This window comes from Triticum aestivum, chromosome 2B (genome assembly GCF_018294505.1).
Source record: "Triticum aestivum cultivar Chinese Spring chromosome 2B, IWGSC CS RefSeq v2.1, whole genome shotgun sequence".
Classification (NCBI taxonomy): domain Eukaryota; kingdom Viridiplantae; phylum Streptophyta; class Magnoliopsida; order Poales; family Poaceae; genus Triticum; species Triticum aestivum.
The window spans coordinates 755511522-755531677 of NC_057798.1; the positions used below are offsets into that span (position 1 = coordinate 755511522).

Sequence of the window (20156 nt, forward strand, 5' to 3'; positions counted from 1 at the left end):
CCTGTCATTGCCACAGTAAATAGATGAAACCCACTAGCATGAGTAGGAGTTGTTTGAGCCCTAATGTGCCTACTCATACATGTTTGTTTGTCATGCCTGCTATTGCTTAGAGTTGAGTCGGGTCTGATTCATCGGGGATGAATCAGAGGCGTGTGAACATGTCCTACTATGTGTGAGCTAAGTGTGTGAACACGATTTGGTAAAGGTAGCGGTGAGAGGCCATGTAGGAGTACATGGTGGGTTGTCTCATTGTAGCCGTCCTCAGGAACTGAGTTCTGTGTTTGTGATCCATGATCAGTTACTACCACACATTGGGCTCCGGGCGCTCCAAGCTCTCTCGACTTATTAATCAACATGATCTCTGTCCAGGAGTTGCAACTAGTTTCTGGTGTTTGTAGGTAGTGTTAGTAGTCTACCAAGTGGCACCCGGTACAGGTGGGCTTGGGACAGACTAGGCACCGTGGCACGGTGTACCAAGTGGCACCCGGTTGGTGGGCTTGGGAACCCTGCACACATCGTTTGGGGCCGTGAGCGACACCCCGGCCGGATCTCCTTGCGGATGGAACCCGAATAGGCGATAAACCTGGACTAGAGACTTGTTCGGTTAGTCAGGTCGTGGCCGACTCCCTCGCCCGGCTTCCGCTTGAAGGTTGCCGAGGTACATGACGTGTACAGGGCGATAAGTGGCGAAAGCGTGTGTGAAGAAGTACACCCCTGCAGGGTTAACATCATCTATTCGAATAGCCGGATTCCTCGGATATGGAAACTTGGACCCCTGGTACAGTTCATAGACAAGTGAAAGTGGATACTCTAAAATACGCAAGATAAGCGTGAGTGCTATGGATGGCGTTCTCGTAGGGAGACGGGAGCGGATCCATAGTGGTGTATTGGTTGGTGAATATGTGGACTCGTGTGCGCCACTTCAAAAGAGTTACTTGCAGTCGTAGTTCAGGATAGCCACCGAGTCAAAGCTGGCTTGCTGCAGTCAAACCCTACCATCCCCTTCGTTGATAATGATGCATATGTAGATAGTTCTGATGTAAGTCTTGCTGGGTACATTTGTACTCACGTTTGCCTATTTTATGTTTTTGCAGAGAGACTTCAGTCTCACTAGTAGTTCCGCTTGGACTTCGACGTTTAGCTTGATACCTCAGCTACGATCTTGTGCCCTCGGCAGGATCTGGTAGATAGTCAGGCTTCTCAGCCTTTTTCATTTATAGATGTCTGTACTCAGACATGATAGCTTCCGCTTGTGCTTTGACTTGTATGCTCTGATTGTTGGGTCATGAGACCCATGTTTGTAATATCTCGCTCCTCGGAGCCTATTGAGTAAACTACTTGAGTCGTAGAGTCATTTTGTGATGCCATGTTGTATTGCACATATCGAGCATATTGTGTGTATGTTATTGAAATGCTTGGTATGTGTGGGATCTGACCATCTAGTTGTTTATCTTTAGTAGCCTCTCTTACCGGGAAATGTCTCCTAGTGTTTTCACCGAGCCATGGTAGCTTGCTACTGCTCCGGAACACTTAGGCTGGCCGGCATGTGTCCTTCTTCGTTCCTGTGTCTGTCCCTTCGGGGAAATGTCACGCGATGAATACCGGAGTCCTGTTAGCCCGCTACAGCCCGGTTCACCGGAGTCCTGCTAGCCCAGTGCTACAGCCCGGACCCACTCGCTGATGACCGACACGTTCGATGCTGGGTCATGGATGCCTGTCCCTGTAAGTCTGTGCCACTTTGGGTTTACGACTAGTCATGTCAGCCCGGGCTCCTTATCATATGGATGCTAGCGACACTATCATATACGTGAGCCAAAAGGCGCAAACGGTCCCGGGCAAAGGTAAGGCGACACCCGTGGGGATACCGTGCGTGAGGCCGCAAAGTGATATGAGGTGTTACCGGCTAGATCGATGTGACATCGAGTCGGGGTCCTGACACCCGAGAAGTATATGGGCCTTAGTGGGCCATAGTGGGAGAGAGGAGGAGGCTCCCAGGTGGAGGGCGCCCCCGCCAAGCCCAATCCGAATTGGGTGGGGGGTTGCCCCCCCCCTTCCCTTCCTCCCTCTCTCCCCCTTCCTTCTATCCTAGTCCAACTAGGGAAGGGGGGATCCTACTCCCGGTGGGAGTAGGACTCCTCTAGGGCGCGCCATAGACGGCCGGCCCTCCCCCCTCCTCCACTCCTTTATATACGGGGGAGGGAGGCACCTCATAAACACAAGTTGAGATTGTTTAGCCGTGTGTGGTGCCCCCTCCACAGTTACACACCTCGGTCATATCGTCATAGTGCTTAGGCGAAGCCCTGCGTCGGTAACTTCATCATCACCGTCACCACGCCGTTGTGATAACGAACTCTCCCTCGGTGTCAACTGGATCAAGAGCACGAGGGATGTCCCCGAGATGAACGTGTGCTGATCGCGGAGGTGCCGTACGTTCGGTGCTAAGATCGGTCAGATCATGAAGACGTACAACTACATTAACTGCGTTGTCATAACACTTCTGCTTTTTGGCTATGAGGGTACGTGGACACACTCTTCCCTCTCGTTGCTATGCATCACATAGATATATCTTGTGTGAACGTAGGAAAATTTTGAAATTACCGCGTTCCCCAACAGTGGCATCCGAGCCAGGTCTATGCGTAGATGTAATATGCACGAGTAGAACACAAAGTGTTGTGGGCGATAATACTCATACTGCTTACCAGCATGTCATACTTCGATTCAGCGGTATTGTTGGATGAAGCGGCTCAGACCGACATTACGCGTACGCTTACGCGAGACTGGTTCTACCGACGTGCTTTGCACATAGGTGGCTGGTGAGTGTCTGTTTCTCCAACTTTAGTTGATTCAAGTGTGGCTACGTCCGGTCCTTGTTGAAGGTTAAAACAGCATACTTGACGAACAATCATTGTGGTTTTGATGCGTAGGTAAGAACGGTTCTTGCTAGAAGTCCGTAGCAGCCACGTAAAACTTGCAACAACAAAGTAGAGGGCGTCTAACTTGTTTTTGCAGGGCTTGCTGTGATGTGATATGGTCAAGCATGATGTGATATAAATTGTTGTATGAGATGATCATATTTTGTTACAAAGTTATCAGCCACTGGCAGGAGCCATATGGTTGTCACTTTATTGTATGCAATGCAATCGCCATGTAATTGTTTTACTTTATCACTAAGCGGTAGCGATAGTCGTAGTAACAATAGTTGGCGAGATGACAATGATGCTACGATGGAGATCAAGGTGTCGCGCCGGTGACGTTGGAGATCATGACGATGCTTCGGTGATGGAGATCATGAGCACAAGATGACGATGACCATATCATGTCACATATTTCGATTGCATGTGATGTTTATCCTTTATGCATCTTATTTTGCTTAGTACGTCGGTAGCATTATAAGATGATCCCTTACTAAATTTCAAAGTACAAGTGTTCTCCCCGAGTATGCACCGTTGCTACAGTTCGTCGTGCCGAGACACCATGTGATGATCGGGTGTGTTAAGCTCTACGTTCACATACAACGGGTGCAAGCCAGATTTGCACACGCAGAATACTCGGGTTAAACTTGACGAGCCTAGCATATGCAGACATGGCCTCGGAACACTGATACCGAAAGGTCGAATGTGAATCATATAGTAGATATGATCAACATAGTAATATTCACCATTGGAAACTACCCATCTCACATGATGATCGAACATGGTTTAGTTGATTTGGATCACGTGATCACTTAGGATGTGTTTAGTTGCAGTCATGGGCCGGAATGTCACGGGCCCAACCCATTCTAAGGCCTCGTTCTCGCGTTCGGTTATCAGGTGGAACGATCATCCCCTCGTTCCCACGAACCGAATATTCGGGCCAGATCCGGAACAGGGTGAGACCTCCAAATCGAGCTGACCACGCGGAACCGCTCTTCTCCTCGCGCTCGCGCAACCTTATCCCTCTCGTAAGGCTCCTCTCCCCGTCTCTCCTCTCTCGCGATTTCTGCCGCCGGCCCTCCTTCTTCGTTCTGCGGCTGGCCATCTTCCTTCGATCTACAACGCTGGCTCCCTCGTCTCATCCTCCTTCAAAGCACAGTCTCCCTTTCCTCTGAAACACGCGTGGCGGGCGAGCGGGTTCGTGTCGATCTTGCAGCAGGGGAACAGCGGCGCCACCTGTCGGAAAGCGCCGCGCCGCCGTGCTCGGTGGAGAAGCCGGCCATGGTCGCGCGTGGGGACGCCAAGGCATAGCCGCTTATCCAGCCAGTCGCCATGCTCGGCTGTTGTTTTTCTTCTCTTGTAGCTGTTGTTTATCTTTGGTTGAATTGGATTCTTGTATCTCACACCCCTGTTCGTTGCGTGGATGGATGGATTCTATTCCTTGATTCTCAAACAAAAATTGCTTGAGTCCGATTGGGTGATTCTCACACCCCTGTTCAGCGAGGCAGACTGCAGTTTTGTTGTCCCAGTTCAGTTCTACGAGGCAAACTTCAGTTGCAGGAACTGCTTATCCAGAAAAGAAAAAGTTAAATGTATAATGACTTTGTTTTACATGAAACGTTGGCACCGATTTAAAAAGTAAAAATGTTTATCTCCATGGATAGGTGGCCACTTACAAACCCATTCCATTCCATCCAGCAAACCAAACATCAATATGTAACCATTCCATTCCTTCGAATTATCCGCACCAAACACGAGAATGGAACGGACCCATTACACTGGAATGGAACCATGACATTCCATTACACTTCATCTCCGAACCAAACACACCTTTAGATGATTAGAGGGATGTCTATCTAAGTGAGAGTTCTTAAGTAATATGATTAATTGAACTTTAATTTATCATGAACTTAGTACCTGATAGTATTTTGCATGTCTATGTTGTTGTAGATCAATGGCCCTAGCTACCATTCCTTTAAATTTTAATGTGTTCCTAGAGAAAGCTAAGTTGAAAGATGATGGCAGCAACTACACGGATTGGGTCCGTAACTTCAGGATTATCCTCATTGCTGCACAGAAGAATTATGTCCTGGAAGCACGGCTAGGTGCCAGGCCTGCTGCAGATGCTACTGATGATGTTAAGAACTTTTGGCAGAGCAAAGTTGATGACTACTCAATAGTTCAGTGTGCCATGCTTTACGGCTTAGAATCCGGACTTCAAGATGTTTTGAACGTCATGGAGCATATGAGATGTTCCAAGAGTTGAAGTTAATATTTCAAGCAAATGCCCGAGTTGAGAGATATGAAGTATCCAACAAGTTCTACAACTGCAAAATGGAGGAGAATAGTTCTGTCAGTGAACACATACTCAAAATGTCTGGGTATCATAATCACTTGACTCAGCTAAGAGTTGATCTTCCAGTTGATTGTGTCATTGACAGAGTTCTTCAATCACTGCCACCAAGCTATAAAGGCTTCATGATGAACTATAATATGCAAGGGATGGACAAGACTATTCCTGAGCTCTTCGCAATGATAAAGGTCGCGGAGGTAGAAATCAAAAAGGAGCATCAAGTTTTGATGGTCAATAAGACCACTAGTTTCAAGAAAAAGGGCAAAGGAAAAAGGCGGAACTTCAAGAAGAACGACAAAAAGGTTGCTGCTCAAAATAAGAAACCCAAGTCTGGACCTAAGCCTAAAACTGAGTGCTTCTACTGCAAAGGGACTGGTCACTGGAAGCGGAACTGCCCCAAGTATTTGGCGGATAAGAAGGATGGCAAAGTGAAAGATATATTTGATATACATGTTATTGATGTGTACTTAACTAATGCTCGCAATAGAGCCTGTGTATTTGATACTAGTTCTGTTGCTCATATTTGCAACTCGAAACAGGGGCTACGGATTAAGCGAAGATTGGCTAAGGACAAGGTGACGATGCGTGTGGGAAATGGTTCCAAAGTCGATGTGATTGCGGTCGACACACTACCTCTACATCTACCATCGAGATTAGTATTAGACCTGAATAATTGTTATTTGGTGCCAGCATTGAGCATGAACATTATATCTGGATCTTGTTTGATGCGAGACGGTTATTCATTTAAATCAGGGAATAATGGTTGTTCTATTTATATGAGTAATATCTTTTATGGTCATGCACCCCTGCTGAGTGGTCTATTTTTGTTGAATCTCGATAGTAGTGATACACATATTCATAGTGTTGAAGCCAAAAGATTGAAGTTTAATAATGATAGTGCAACTTATTTGTGGCACTGCCATTTTGGTAATATTGGTGTAAAGCGCATGAAGAAACTCCATACTGATGGACTTTTGGAATCACTTGACTATGAATCACTTGGTGCTTGCGAACCGTGCCTTATGGGCAAGATGACTAAAACTCCGTTCTCGGAAACAATGGAATGAGCTACTGACTTGTTGGAAATAATACATATCGATGTATGCGGTCCAATGAGTATTGATGCTTGTGATGGGTATCATTATTTTCTTACCTTCACAGATGATTTGAGCAGATATGGTTATATCTACTTAATGAAACATAAGTCTGAAACATTTGAAAAGTTCAAAGAATTTCAGAGTGAAGTGGAGAATCATCGTAACAAGAAAATAAAGTTTCTACGATCTGATCGTGGAGGAGAATATTTGAGTTACGAGTTTGGTCTTCATTTGAAACAACATGGGATAGTTTCACAATTAACGCCACCTGGAACACCACAGCGAAATGGTGTGTCCGAACGTCGTAACCGTACTTTATTATATATGATGCGATCTGTAATGTCTCTTACTGATTTACCGCTATCGTTTTGGGGTTATGCTCTAGAGACAGCTGCATTCACTTTAAATAGGGCACCATCAAAATCCGTTGAGACGAGGCCTTATGAACTGTGGTTTGGCAAGAAACTAAAGTTGCCGTTTCTTAAAGTTTGGGGATGCGATGCTTATGTGAAAAAGCTTCAACCTGATAAGCTCGAACCCAAATCGGAGAAGTGCGTCTTCATAGGATACCCAAAGGAAACTGTTGGGTACACCTTCTATCACAGATCCGAAGGCAAAATCTTTGTTGCTAAGAATGGATCCTTTCTAGAGAAGGAGTTTCTCTCGAAAGAAGTGAGTGGGAGGAAAGTAGAACTTGATGAGGTAACTGTACCTGCTCCCTTATTGGAAACTAGTTCATCACAGAAATCAGTTCCTGTGATTCCTACACCAATTAGTGAGGAAACTAATGATGATGATCATAAAGCTTCAGATCAAGTTACTACCGAACCTCGTAGGTCTTCCAGAGTAAGATCCAAACCAGAGTGGTACGGTAATCCTGTTTTGGAAGTCATGTTACTAGACCATGATGAACCTACGAACTATGAGGAAGCAATGATGAGCCCAGATTCCGTGAAATGGCTTGAGGCCATGAAATCTGAGATGGGATCCATGTATGAGAACAAAGTGTGGACTTTGGTGGACTTGCCCGATGATCAGCAAGCCATAGAAAATAAATGGATCTTTAAGAAGAAGACCGACGTAGACGGTAATGTTACTCTTTACAAAGCTCGACTTGTTGCGAAAGGTTTTCGACAAGTTCAAGGAGTTGACTACGATGAGACTTTCTCACCCGTAGCGATGCTTAAGTCTGTCCGAATCATATTAGCAATTGCTGCATTTTATGATTATGAAATTTCGCAAATGGATGTCAAAACTGCGTTCCTGAATGGATTTCTGGAAGAAGAGTTGTATATGATGCAAGCGGAAGGTTTTGTCGATCCAAAGGGTGCTAGCAAAGTGTGCAAGCTCCAGCGATCCATTTATGGACTGGTGCAAGCCTCTCGGAGTTGGAATAAATGTTTTGATAGTGTGATCAAAGCATATGGTTTTATACAGACTTTTGGAGAAGCCTATATTTACAAGAAAGTGAGTGGGATATCTGTAGCATTTCTAATATTATATGTAGATGACATATTGTTAATTGGAAATGATATAGAATTTCTGGATAGCATAAAGGGATACCTGAATAAGAGTTTTTCTATGAAAGACCTTGGAGAAGCTGCTTACATATTGGGCATCAAGATCTATAGAGATAGATCAAGGCGCTTAATTGGACTTTCACAAAGCACATACCTTGATAAAGTTTTGAAGAAGTTCAAAATGGATCAGTCAAAGAAAGGGTTTTTGCCTGTGTTACAAGGTGTGAAGTTGAGTCAAACTCAAAGCCCGACCACCGCAGAATATAGAGAGAAAATAAAGTCATTCCCTATGCTTCAGCCATAGGTTCTATCATGTATGCAATGTTGTGTACCAGACCTGATGTATGTCTTGCTATAAGCATAGCGGGGAGGTACCAAAGTAATCCCAGAGTGGAGCACTGGACAACGGTCAAGAACATCCTGAAATACTTGAAAATGACTAAGGATATGTTTCTCGTTTATGGAGGTGAAAAAGAGCTCGTCGTAAATGGTTAAATCGATGCAAGCTTTGACACTGATTCGGATGACTCTAAGTCACAAAATGGATACGTATTTTTATTGAATGGAGGAGCTATCAGTTGGTGCAGTTCCAAGCAGAGTGTCGTGGTGGGATCTACGTGTGAAGCGGAGTACATTGCTGCTTCGGAAGCAGCGAATTAAGGAGTTTGGATGAAGGAGTTCATATCCGATCTAGGTGTCATACCTAGTGCGTCGGGTCCAATGAAAAATCTTTTGTGACAATACTGGTGCAATTGCCTTGGCAAAGTAATCCAGATTTCACAAGAGAACCAAGCATATTAAGAGACACTTCAATTCCATCCGTCATCAAGTGTCGGAAGGGGACATAGAGATTTGCAAGATACACACGGATCTGAATTTTGCAGACCCGTTGACAAATCCTCTCTCATGAGAAAAACATGTAATCTAGATTATTGACTCTAGTGCAAGTGGGAGAATGAAGGAAATATCCCCTAGAGGCAATAATAAAGTTATTATTTATTTCCTTAATTCATGATAAATGTTTATTATTCATGCTAGAATTGTATTAACCGGAAACTTAGTACATGTGTGAATACATAGACAAGTCCCTAGTATGCCTCTACTTGACTAGCTTGTTAACAAAGATGGTTATGTTTCCTAACCATAGACATGTGTTGTCATTTGATGAACGGGATCACATCATTAGGATAATGATGTGCTCGACATGACCCATCCGTTAGCCTAGCATTATGATCGTGTTAGTTTCATTGCTACTGCTTTCTTCATGACTTATACAAGTTCCTCAGCCTATGAGATTATGCAACTCCCGAATACCGGAGGAACACTTTGTGTGCTACCAAACGTCACAACGTAATTGGGTGATTATAAGGTGCTCTACAGGTGTCTTCGAAGGTGTTTATTGGGTTGGCATAGATCAAGATTAGGATTTGTCACTCCGTGTTTCAGAGAGGTATCTCTGGGCCCTCTCGGTAATACTCATCACTATAAGCCTTGCAGGCATTGTGACTAATGAGTTAGTTGCGGGATGAAGTATTACATAATGAGTAAAGATACTTGCCGGTAACGAGATTGAACTAGGTATTGAGATACCGACGATCGAATCTCGGGCAAGTAACATACCGATGACAAAGGGAACAACGTATGTTGTTATGCGGTTTGACCGATAAAGATCTTCATAGGATATGTAGGAACCAATATGAGCATCCAGGTTCCGCTATTGGTTATGACCGGAGACGTGTCTTGGTCATGTCTACATAGTTCTCGAACCCGTAGGGTCCGCACACTTAACGTTCGATGATGATTGGTATTATGAGTTTATGTGTTTTGATGTACTGAAGGTAGTTCGGAGTCCCGAATGTGATCACGAACATGACGAGGAGTCTCGAAATGGTCGAGACATAAAGATTGATATATTGGAAGCCTATGTTTGGACATCGGAATGGTTCCGGGTGAGTTTGGGCATATACCGGAGTACCGGGAGGTTACCGGAACGCCCCAAGAAGTATATGGGCCTTACTGGGCCATAGTGGGAGAGAGGAGGAGGCGGCCAGGTGGAGCCCCCCCCGCCCCCAAGCCTAATCCGAATTGGGTGTGGGGCCTCCCCCCCCTTTCCTTCCTCCCTCTCTCCCCCTTCCTTTTCTCCTAATCGAACTAGGGAAGGGGGGAATCCAACTCCAGGGCGCGCCATAGAGGGCCGACCCTCCCTCCTCCTCCACTCCTTTATATACGGGGGAGGGGGCACCCCATAGACACAAGTTGATATTGTTTAGCCGTGTGCGGTGCCCCGCCTCCACAGTTACACACCTCGGTCATATCGCCGTAGTGCTTAGGCGAAGCCCTGCGCCGGTAACTTCATCATTAACGTCACCACGCCGTCGTGATGACGAAACTCTCCCTCAGTCTCAACTGGATCAAGAGTACAAGGGATGTCCCCGAGGTGAACGTGTGCTGATCGCCGAGGTGGCGTACGTTCGGTGCTAAGATCAGTTGGATCGTGAAGACGTATGACTACATCAATCGCGTTGTCATAACGCTTCCGCTTTCGGTCTACGAGGGTACGTGGACACACTCTCCTCTTCTCGTTGTTGTGCATCACATAGATAGATCTTGCGTGATCTTAGGGAATTTTTTTGAAATTACCGCGTTCCCCAACATATATTGCATAACAACGTTCACAAAACACAATTAAACGTAGTTTTTGCAAACATAGTGCTATTAATAGGCCTGATTTATCGATAGATTCCAGATAAATCACTTCTCAGAGCGATAAATCGGCCCAAACAATAAATGGCGAAGATAAGGCATAATCTTATCGGTCACCCCAAGATAGTGATAAATTGAATGATAAATCGCTGAATCGGAAGATTTTTTGAACATTCTGTGAAACATAGAGTAGGGGACTCGCAATTTTTTTTGGGGGGGGGGGGGAGATCGTTAGAACACAAATAATAATTCTTCTCTTTGTGTAAATTCAATGTGGGGAACGGTGAAAACACCTGGGAAGATTAGTGGATTGGCTCAAAGTCCTTAAAAGACAGCTACCCTCGCTTACACAACATATGCTTTGATAAGGACAAATAATTTCAAAAAATGGGCTTGGCAATGTGAGATTCAGAAGAATTCTATTGGGAGAGTCGCTGGAACTGTGGTATCATATCACGGAGGTGTGCGAGAGTGTAACTCTAGATGAAAAAAATGATTTAATTAGATGGACTTTGATGGGCAATGGTAAATTAAATATACTGTTAAGTCATGTTACAGACATTTAGGGCCTTTTTTTTAAATAATATATTTTTTTAATTAATTTTCATAAATATTACGTTGGGTAAATTGTTTTCAAAAATAATACACCGTCGGTCCGCTGCAGGCCGACTGGGCCTAGTCGGCCCACAGCAGGCCGATTGGATTCCAATCGGCCTACAGCTGGCCGACTGGCCCCTATCGGCCCACTGTGGGCTGATTGGGTCCTGTCGGCCCACTGTGGGCTGATTGGGTCATGTCGGCCCACTGTGGGCCGACTGGAGCTAATTGGCTCGCTGTGGGCTAATTGTTTTTGCAAAAAAATAGGCATAGAAAATATATGTTTAAAAAAATGTTAATCATGTAATTAAAAAATGTTAAACGTGTATAAAAAATGTTCCTGATGTATACAAAAAATTTACAATATATATGCAAAAAAGTTGACTAAAAATATGTTTTAAAAATGTTAATCATGTATTCAAAAATTGTTAAATGTGTGTATAAAAATGTTCCTTATCTACAAAAAATATAGAATGTGTATGAAAAAAAGTTGACACCAAAAAAAATGTTAATCATGTATTTGAAAAAATGTTCAACGAGTACACGAAAATGTTTCATGTATTGGAATGAAAGGTTAAACGTGTATAAAAAAATGTTCTAGCTCCGGATCCGGTATGGGAGCATCACGGACCTAAGTATGACTTGTTGCTCTTTTTGTATGGAACTAGAACATTTTTTTCAAACATATTTTTTTGGTGTCAACTTTTTTTCATACACATTCTATATTTTTTGTATAGATAAGGAACATTTTTTATACACACATTTAACAATTTTTAATCATGTATTTGAAAAAATGTCAACTTTTCAAACATATTTTTTGTTGTCAACTTTTTTCATACACATTCTATATTTTTTGTATAAATAAGGAACATTTTTTATACACACATTTAACAATTTTTAAATACATGATTAACACTTTTTAAAACATATTTTTTATATCAACTTTTTTGCATATATATTGTACATTTTCTGTATACATCAGGAACATTTTTTTATACATGTTTAACATTTTTTAATTACATAATTAATATTTTTTTAAACATATATTTTTTATGCCTACTTTTTTTGCAAAAACAATTAGCCCACAGCGAGCCAATTAGCTCCAGTCGGCCCACAGTGGGCCGACAGGATGCAATCAGCCCACAGTGGGCCGACAGGGGCCAGTCGGCCAGCTGTAGACCGACTGGAATCCAATCGGCTTGCTGTGGGCCGACTAGGCCCAGTCGGCCTGCAGCGGGCCGACGGTGTATTATTTTTGAAATTTTTTTATCCAGCGTAATATTTATGAAAATTAATAAAAATATATATTATTTTTAAAAAAATAGCGACATTTAGTTCATACTGGACTCAAATATCCCTATACATTTCTATGGAAAACCAAAATGCCCCCTAGGATTAAAGTTTTCTTATGGTTGATGTTGATAGATAGATTCTCACTACAAACAATTTTAAAAAGAGAGGGTAGCAAGGTGACAGTAAATGCTCATTCTGGGGGGAGACATAGATAATCTCTTCATACATTGTTTTGTTGCAAAAATGTTATGGTTGGTTATGGAATGCTCATTTGGTATGCATGATATTCCTGATAGTGTTAATAACAATTTTGGTGTATGGCTTGGCAAATTTGATAAAAAATGATAAAAGTCTTTTGACTGTAGGCATATCTGCGATACTATGGACTACGTGGAAGCTTTGAAACATATTGGTCTTTGATAATACCAGGGTAGTAGACCCCCGTGTGCCTGTGAATCTGATCATTAAAAACTTACATGATTGGTGTGTATTGCAGAAAAACCAAGAAGAAAAATAAGGCGCATGACGTAGGGCGTAAGGCAGGTTGAGCGGGTGGCTTGAGAGATCTTCAAAGCTACGCATGGATGGATGATGGGAGTGCCAAGATCCCCCAAGAGTTCTCGTTGCTGCTTCATCTTCTTATGCTCCTATTGTTGTTTATCTTTTGGACATGTAATAAATATTACAGGATGTGGGCTTTAGGTTTGGCATGGCGTATATGCTATGTGTAGCCTGTTTGATATGAGCGTTGCGAGGGAGGGAGGGAGGGATCTCTTTATCAAAAAAAAAAATTACACCGAGCAACCAAAGGGTATTTCCCTTGTTTCCACCGATTATTCCCCCCCCCCCCCCCCATTAGTTTTCTTCGTGCACTTGCATGGACCGAGCCACACCTCCCAGCCTCTTACAAATGGGCTACACCCATCGCAAAAAACTTCCAAATAAACCAACGGCATGACTCAACCAAAATCCCGCACGAAATGTCAAATTAGAGACCTCAATTAAGTGAGAGGGCTCCCAACCCCATGGAGCTTAGGCCTCTTTTGGTTTATGGGAATTTTATAGGAATTCTAAAGGATAGTAATTTTGTAGGAAAAAATTCTTTTAAGCCCTTTGGTTTGTAGGAATGGATTCATATTCCTCTGTACGATAGGAACCAGTCCTTCACATTTCAAAAAAAAAAATTCCAGCCTAGACACAATGTAAAAGTTAGTATCCTATGAATCAAATGATATCTATTTCCCTATAGGAAATGAAATACATGTAATACCACTACATGTATATCATGGTACTACTACACAAAAATGATATTGTGGTACTACTACACAATTTCATGTTTAAATTATACCGTGATACAACTACACAAAAATCAAATTTAAAATTTTCCAAAAAAATTGAGTACATTTGTGAATGTTCACAAGATATGTGTCTAAAATCTCTGAATACTTCAAATCCGATTTCGAGATGTAGATAGAGAAACAAAAATGACAAATCCAGAGGTGAAGTAAGACAATATTCATGCTACATATGCCTTTTTTTTGTTTCATTATGTGTATTTTAAATTTGGGTTTGAAATTTCTAGGAATTATAGAGCAATTATACACGCATATCTTGTAAACATTCATGATCCCCCCCCCCCCCCCCCCCCCTCCCCTAAAGTTCGGAAACTTAAATTGAACTCTGTGCTGTGGCATCATGGTAGTATCATCTAAAATATGTAAATTTAGATTTGAATTTTTTAGGAATTATAGACACCTTGGTTCAGTTAGAAGCACGAAGCACGTGCTGATGTTGGTGCCAGAATTAGGATGAATTACTCGTTAGCAGCAGCTGCATGTAAGCCTCTGCATGCGCCCGACCCTTACTGAGAACCTCACAATTCGTGGTAGATTGAGAAACTAAGGTGACCGGTCAAAATTCAGAGACCCTCTGACCTCTGCAACTCCGAAGTCCCCGCGAGGAAAGCTCGTCTGCAACTAAGGTGACCACTTTCCCTCGTCTGTCTCTCTCCGTCGTCCTCCATTCAGCTAGCTGCGCCTCAAGTTGCCATCTTCCTTCCCCAGAAGCAGAGCAGAGCTCGCGCGGGAGGACGGCCTAGCGGCAGGGGATCCAGCATCAGCTAGCGCCCCCGGCCCGTGCTATGCGCCAGGATGGCCTCCACCGTCGCGCCCCTGAACGTCGACGTCGTTGCCGTGAACACCACGACGCAGAACAGCAATGCGTCGACGGCCACAAAGGCGTTCAACCCGGTGGTGTGCTATTCGCCCATGATGATGACCACCAACGGCATGTGGCAGGGCGACGGCGTGAACCCGCTCGAGTTCTCCCTCCCGCTCTTCATCGTCCAGGTGGCCGTCATCGTCATCACCACCCGCCTCCTCGTCCTCCTCCTCCGGCCCTTCCGCCAGCCGCGCGTCATCGCTGAGATCCTCGCCGGCGTCGTGCTGGGCCCGTCCATGATCGGGCAGAGCGAGCTGTGGGCCAGCCTGGTGTTCCCCGTGCGCAGCCTGCTCACGCTCGAGACGGTGGCGCACCTGGGGCTGCTCTTCTTCCTCTTCCTCGTCGGCCTGGAGATGGACGTCGACGTCATCCGCCGGTCCGGGGATAAGGCGGTGTTTGTCGCCATGGCCGGCATGGCGCTGCCCTTCTGCATGGGCATCGCCACCTCCTTCATTTTCCGGCACCAGGTGTCCCGGAACGTGCACCAGACCTCCTTCCTGCTCTTCCTCGGCGTCGCCCTCTCCGTCACGGCCTTCCCCGTGCTCGCCCGCATCCTCGCCGAGATCAAGCTGCTCAACTCGGAGCTCGGCCGCACCGCCATGTCCGCCGCCATCGTCAACGACATGTGCGCCTGGATCCTGCTCGCGCTTGCCATCTCCATTTCGGAGGTGGACAGCACCGCGCTGTCCTCACTTTGGGTGCTCCTCGCCGGGGTCACCTTCGTGCTCTTCTGCTTCTACGCCGTGCGCCCCTTGATGTGGCGGATCATCCGCAGCATCCCCGAGGGCGACGACGTCAGCAACGCGCAGATCACCCTCATTCTCACGGGCGTCATGATCGCCGGCGCGTGTACCGACGCCATCGGCATCCACTCCGTCTTCGGCGCCTTCGTCTACGGGCTGGTCATCCCAAGCGCACCGCTAGGCGTGACGCTGATCGAGAAGCTCGAGGACTTCGTCACCGGCCTCCTCCTCCCGCTCTTCTTCGCCATGAGCGGCCTCCGCACCAACGTGCGCATGATACGCGACCCCGTCACCGTCGGCCTGCTCGTGCTCGTGTTCGTCATGGCCAGCTTCGCCAAGATCATGGGCACCATCATCATCGCGGCGCTCTACGCCATGCCATTCCGCGAGGGCATCGCCCTCGGCTTCCTCATGAACACCAGGGGGCTGGTGGAGATGATCGTGCTCAACATCGGGAGGGACAAGCAGGTGCTGGACGACGAGTCGTTCGCGGTGCTGGTGCTGGTGTCGGTGGCGATGACGTCGCTGGTGACGCCGGTGGTGACGGGCGTGTACCGGCCGTCGCGGCGCCTCGTCGGCTACAAGCGGCGGAACCTGCAGCGCATCCGGCACGACAGCGAGCTCCGCATGCTGGCCTGCGTGCACACCACCCGCAACGTGCCGTCCGTGCTGTCGCTGCTTGAGCTCTCCAACCCGTCCAAGCGCTCCCCCATCTTCATCTACGCGCTCCACATCATCGAGCTCACCGGCCGGGCCTCCAACATGCTCGCCGCCGCGGCTGCCTCCACCTCCAGCCGGACAAGCTCGTCCTCCGCCTTGCCCGCCACCACGGAGCACATCTTCAACGCCTTTGAGAACTACGAGAGACTGACGGGTCAGTGCACACAGCTGCCAATTGAAAACTCCATTAAAAATTTATACTTGTATAGGATGAGTAATGAAGATGACAACATATATACACAGGAGGCGTGTCCATCCAGACGCTGGCGGCGGTGTCGCCATACCAGACCATGCACGACGACGTGTCGGTGCTGGCCGAGGACAAACACGTGTCGCTCATCGTGATCCCTTTCCACAAGCAGCAGACGGTGGACGGCGGCATGGAGCCCATCAACCCCTCCATTAAATTATTCAACGAGAGCCTCCTGGCAACCTCCCCATGCTCGGTGGCCATCCTCGTGGACCGCGGCCTGAGCGCCGCCGCGGCGCGCATGGCGACGGAGCACCGCGTGGCGCTCTTCTTCTTCGGCGGGCCCGACGACCGCGAGGCGCTCGCGTACGCGTGGCGGATGGTCGAGAACCCCGGTGTCTCCCTCACCATCTTGCGGTTCCTCTCGCCTGACTACCGGGCGGCGGCCCGGTCCTTCTCCGAGGCCTCCTACCGGTCGGCGGCGTCGGGCGGCATGGACCCGCGCGGGGCGCCGATGAGCGCGAGCACGGAGGGCAAGAGCGAGCTGCAGATGGACGAGGAGTACCTGGGCGAGTTCCGCGCGCGCAACCACGGCAACCCCACCATCACGTACTTGGACAGGTCGGTGGCCAACAGCGAGGAGACGGTGGCCGCCATCCGGGGCATGGACAACAGCGCGCACGAGCTGTACATCGTGGGGCGGCGCCCCGGCGAGGCCGGGTCGCCGATGACGGCGGCGCTGGAGGACTGGATGGAGTCGCCGGAGCTGGGGCCCATCGGCGACATGCTCGTGTCGTCCGACTTCTCCATGGCGGTGTCGGTGCTGGTGGTGCAGCAGTACGTGGTGGTCGGCGCGCCCATGCCCGCCCCCAGCAACGACCCGGTGCGCCAGTACGTGGGCAACGCCAACCAACGGTCCGGCGCGTACCGGGCGAACACGGCGTCGTCGGCGAGGGATAGCAGATGGTCTAATGACACCGTAGGATTCTGAGGCGCGCGTAGGGGTCTTCGGCTGTGGTGTGATTTCGGGGGATTTCGTGTCCCTGTAGTGAGTGTAACAGTATTGTTCTTTCAGACTCGCTTCGTGTAGTGTGTGAGGTTGTAGCTGCATTGTACTGCTCTGTTATGTGACGTGAACGGTGAGATTATTGGCTGTGGCTCACTCATCAACGATTTCCAGGTGATCAATCTCTGAACCAGATAAATTAGCACTTTAGCTAGATGTAAGTTGACTGATTTTCTTATTAGGGTCAGTCGACTTTTTTACCACTGATTGCTGCTCCAAGATGCGTGCTCCTCCTTGTTTCTTCTTTTCTTTTTGTATACTGTCATGTTTTGGGCTGAAATGTTCCGGTTGACCACTGTTTCGGCTCGGTCGTTCCTTATTGCGCTGAAGCCCGTTACACGATTTCTTATAGGCTTGTTCGTATGCGTTGTCGCTTATGGGTTTTTTCTTCTATTTTAGTTGGTAATTTTATGGGTAGTTTTGGGATGTTGGATGAGTGTAAATGTAAACACGCAAGTATCATACAGAGTGTGTCTAAGTTATATTAGTGTGTGAAAATTGCTGTTATATGCTTATTTCTTACGTATTAAAAGAAAGTGCAATTACAGTACAAAGTTCAAGTTGTTTTAAAAAGTTTTTCCCTTTATTTTTAAGGGTTAATATCCATGCAAATAATTTACTATACTTTATAAACTTCATTTCTACATATTTTTTGTTTTTATTTCATTTTCTTTCTTCTTTAAAGGAATGCTAATTCATTTCTTCTTGGGAAACTTTTTTTTTGGCGGAATTCCACGATGATATTCTTATTCTTGCATATTAAAAAATGCAATTTATATGCACATTGTGTGCAAATACTATCACTATTTATTTTAATTTTTCTATATTCCTTTATTCTTAAATAGCAATAGCAATAGCAATACCACTAATTCAAGGAAACTTATTATTTTTTGAAATTTTACTATTATATGATGATTATTGCATATTATAAGAAATGCAATTTCTGTGTAAATTGTGTGAAAATTTTGTCATGGTTTTATTTTTCATTTTTAAAGGGTAATACTAATGCCACCAATTCATTCTCTCATAGAAAACTTCATTATTTTGATTCTATTTTTTTTTATTTTCTTTGTTTTTTAAGTGCAACTTATGTGTAAACTGTGTGCAATTTGTTTCTTCATATTTTCCACTTTCTTTCTTCCAGAAGTGTAATACCATTGCCACCTATTCATTCTTGCATAGAAAATTTCATTATTTTGATTCTATTTTACTCCCTCCGTCCCTTAATATAAGAGCGTTTTTGACACTACACTAGCGTAAAAAACGCTCTTATATATGGGACAGAGGGAGAGGTTTTTATTTTATTTTCCTTCTTCTTTAAGTGTAATTCTGTGTTTGTTGTTTGCAAATTTTGTCATTTTTTCATTTTGTTTCTGCTAGAAGGGTAATATTAATGTCACTGATTAATTCTTTCTTAGAAAATATTATTATTTTATTTAAGGGTAATACATGTGCCACTAATTCATTTGTTCTTATTAGGAAATTTTTTGTTGTGAAATTGCACTTCTTGCATATTATTAAAAAGTGCAATTTCTGTATAAATTATGTGGGATTTTTTTTTCCTTATTTGACTTTTTATTTTAAATATCAATGCCACTAATTTATTCTCCTTATAAAACATCATTATTTCAAAAAAATATATTTTATCATCTCCGTACAGAAAACTAGACATAGTATACACTGTATAATATGTGAAGATTAATTGAACTGTAACTCCGTATATATAAACATGCCTATGTCTTTCCGCATCATCCTCATGCGAAGATTAATTTGAGTTGCATTGGATCGACCGATCAAAACTTACACACAGAATACATATCTATGAACTCCTAAAGAACAACAAAATAGAAAGAAGCTATGGTCTAGTTGGTGTAGACGGTGGGCATAAGGCGATGTCAGAGGCACATATATTGGTTACAGTCATGGCAAAGGTGTCAATGCCAACAACCTTAGCAAGAGGTTTGCACTACTTAACAAGGGCAACCATTTTAAACAAGCAGTCGGCATGACGTTTAAGGAACATATGTTCAATGGTAAACTTATTGTGAGTCGTCCAAGAGGACCAGTAGAAAGCACCGGAAGCTGACCGAAACACACGAATAAACTATCCCAGAAGGTCTCGTAAAAAAAGTTGAAAAGACTATCAAACCTTTTCGGGCTCCAGCTTACGTTCAACAACGATCGAAAGGCAACTCCTGCCAAATCTGGCGAGGTCACAGATAAAAAGAATGTGTTTTGAGCTTTCATCCTCCACAAAAAGAGAACAACATGGAGCTACCTTGCTCTGTCTTTTGATGATTTGATCGCTAGGAGGGAGGCGATGTATGATTGCCAGCCAAAGAGAAGTCTTAATTTTAAGGGGAATTTTTGGCCGCCACAAGTCCCTAAACGATTAGAATGGCGCCCCTATATAAGATTCAAGTAGAGATTTAACAGAAAATGTCTAGAGGGAGAGTGAGGCCACAAGATTTGATCCCGGTCTCCAAGAGCATGGAAAAAGGGTAGTAAGATCCTTCCAATTCGCCAACCCTGTAGTGGACAAAGCCAGAGGTAGGCCAAGGTCACAGTTATTCGCTGCAAGCTCCGAAATGGAGACCGGTTGGTTGGAACAGTAACAAAACAAAATACGAGAAGCATGACAGAGGAGGGCCTCCCCTACCACTCGAGGCTAAAGTCCACCGAGGTGACCGAACTAACCAAGAATTTGATGAAGCTTCGAAATTCATCGCATACTTTAATTAT

The 20156-nt window shown here is 45.2% G+C and overlaps 1 protein-coding gene across 2 annotated transcripts; it reads left to right on the plus strand.

Moving 5' to 3' along the window:
* Positions 1–14360: 14360 nt before the first annotated feature.
* LOC123042481 (cation/H(+) antiporter 15) lies at positions 14361–17530 on the plus strand. Of its 2 annotated transcripts, XM_044464925.1 has the most exons (3): positions 14361–14456; positions 14539–16312; positions 16402–17530. In XM_044464925.1, exons 2-3 carry the CDS (start codon positions 14626–14628, stop codon positions 17337–17339), a joined length of 2625 nt encoding a protein of 874 aa, XP_044320860.1. In that variant the 5' UTR covers positions 14361–14456; positions 14539–14625; the 3' UTR covers positions 17340–17530. The 2 variants fall into 2 exon arrangements, with proteins under 2 accessions (XP_044320860.1, XP_044320861.1); XM_044464926.1 differs by lacking the exon at positions 14361–14456 and having other exon boundaries at positions 14463–16312.
* Positions 17531–20156: the final 2626 nt, after the last annotated feature.

Bases quoted from the DNA above. Each gene is read 5' to 3' on its own strand.
- LOC123042481 (XM_044464925.1), top strand. From the start codon at position 14,626: ATGGCCTCCACCGTCGCGCCCCTGAACGTCGACGTCGTTGCCGTGAAC. The intron at 16,313-16,401 runs GTCAGTGCACAC...ATATATACACAG, and splicing joins GAACTACGAGAGACTGACGG to GAGGCGTGTCCATCCAGACG.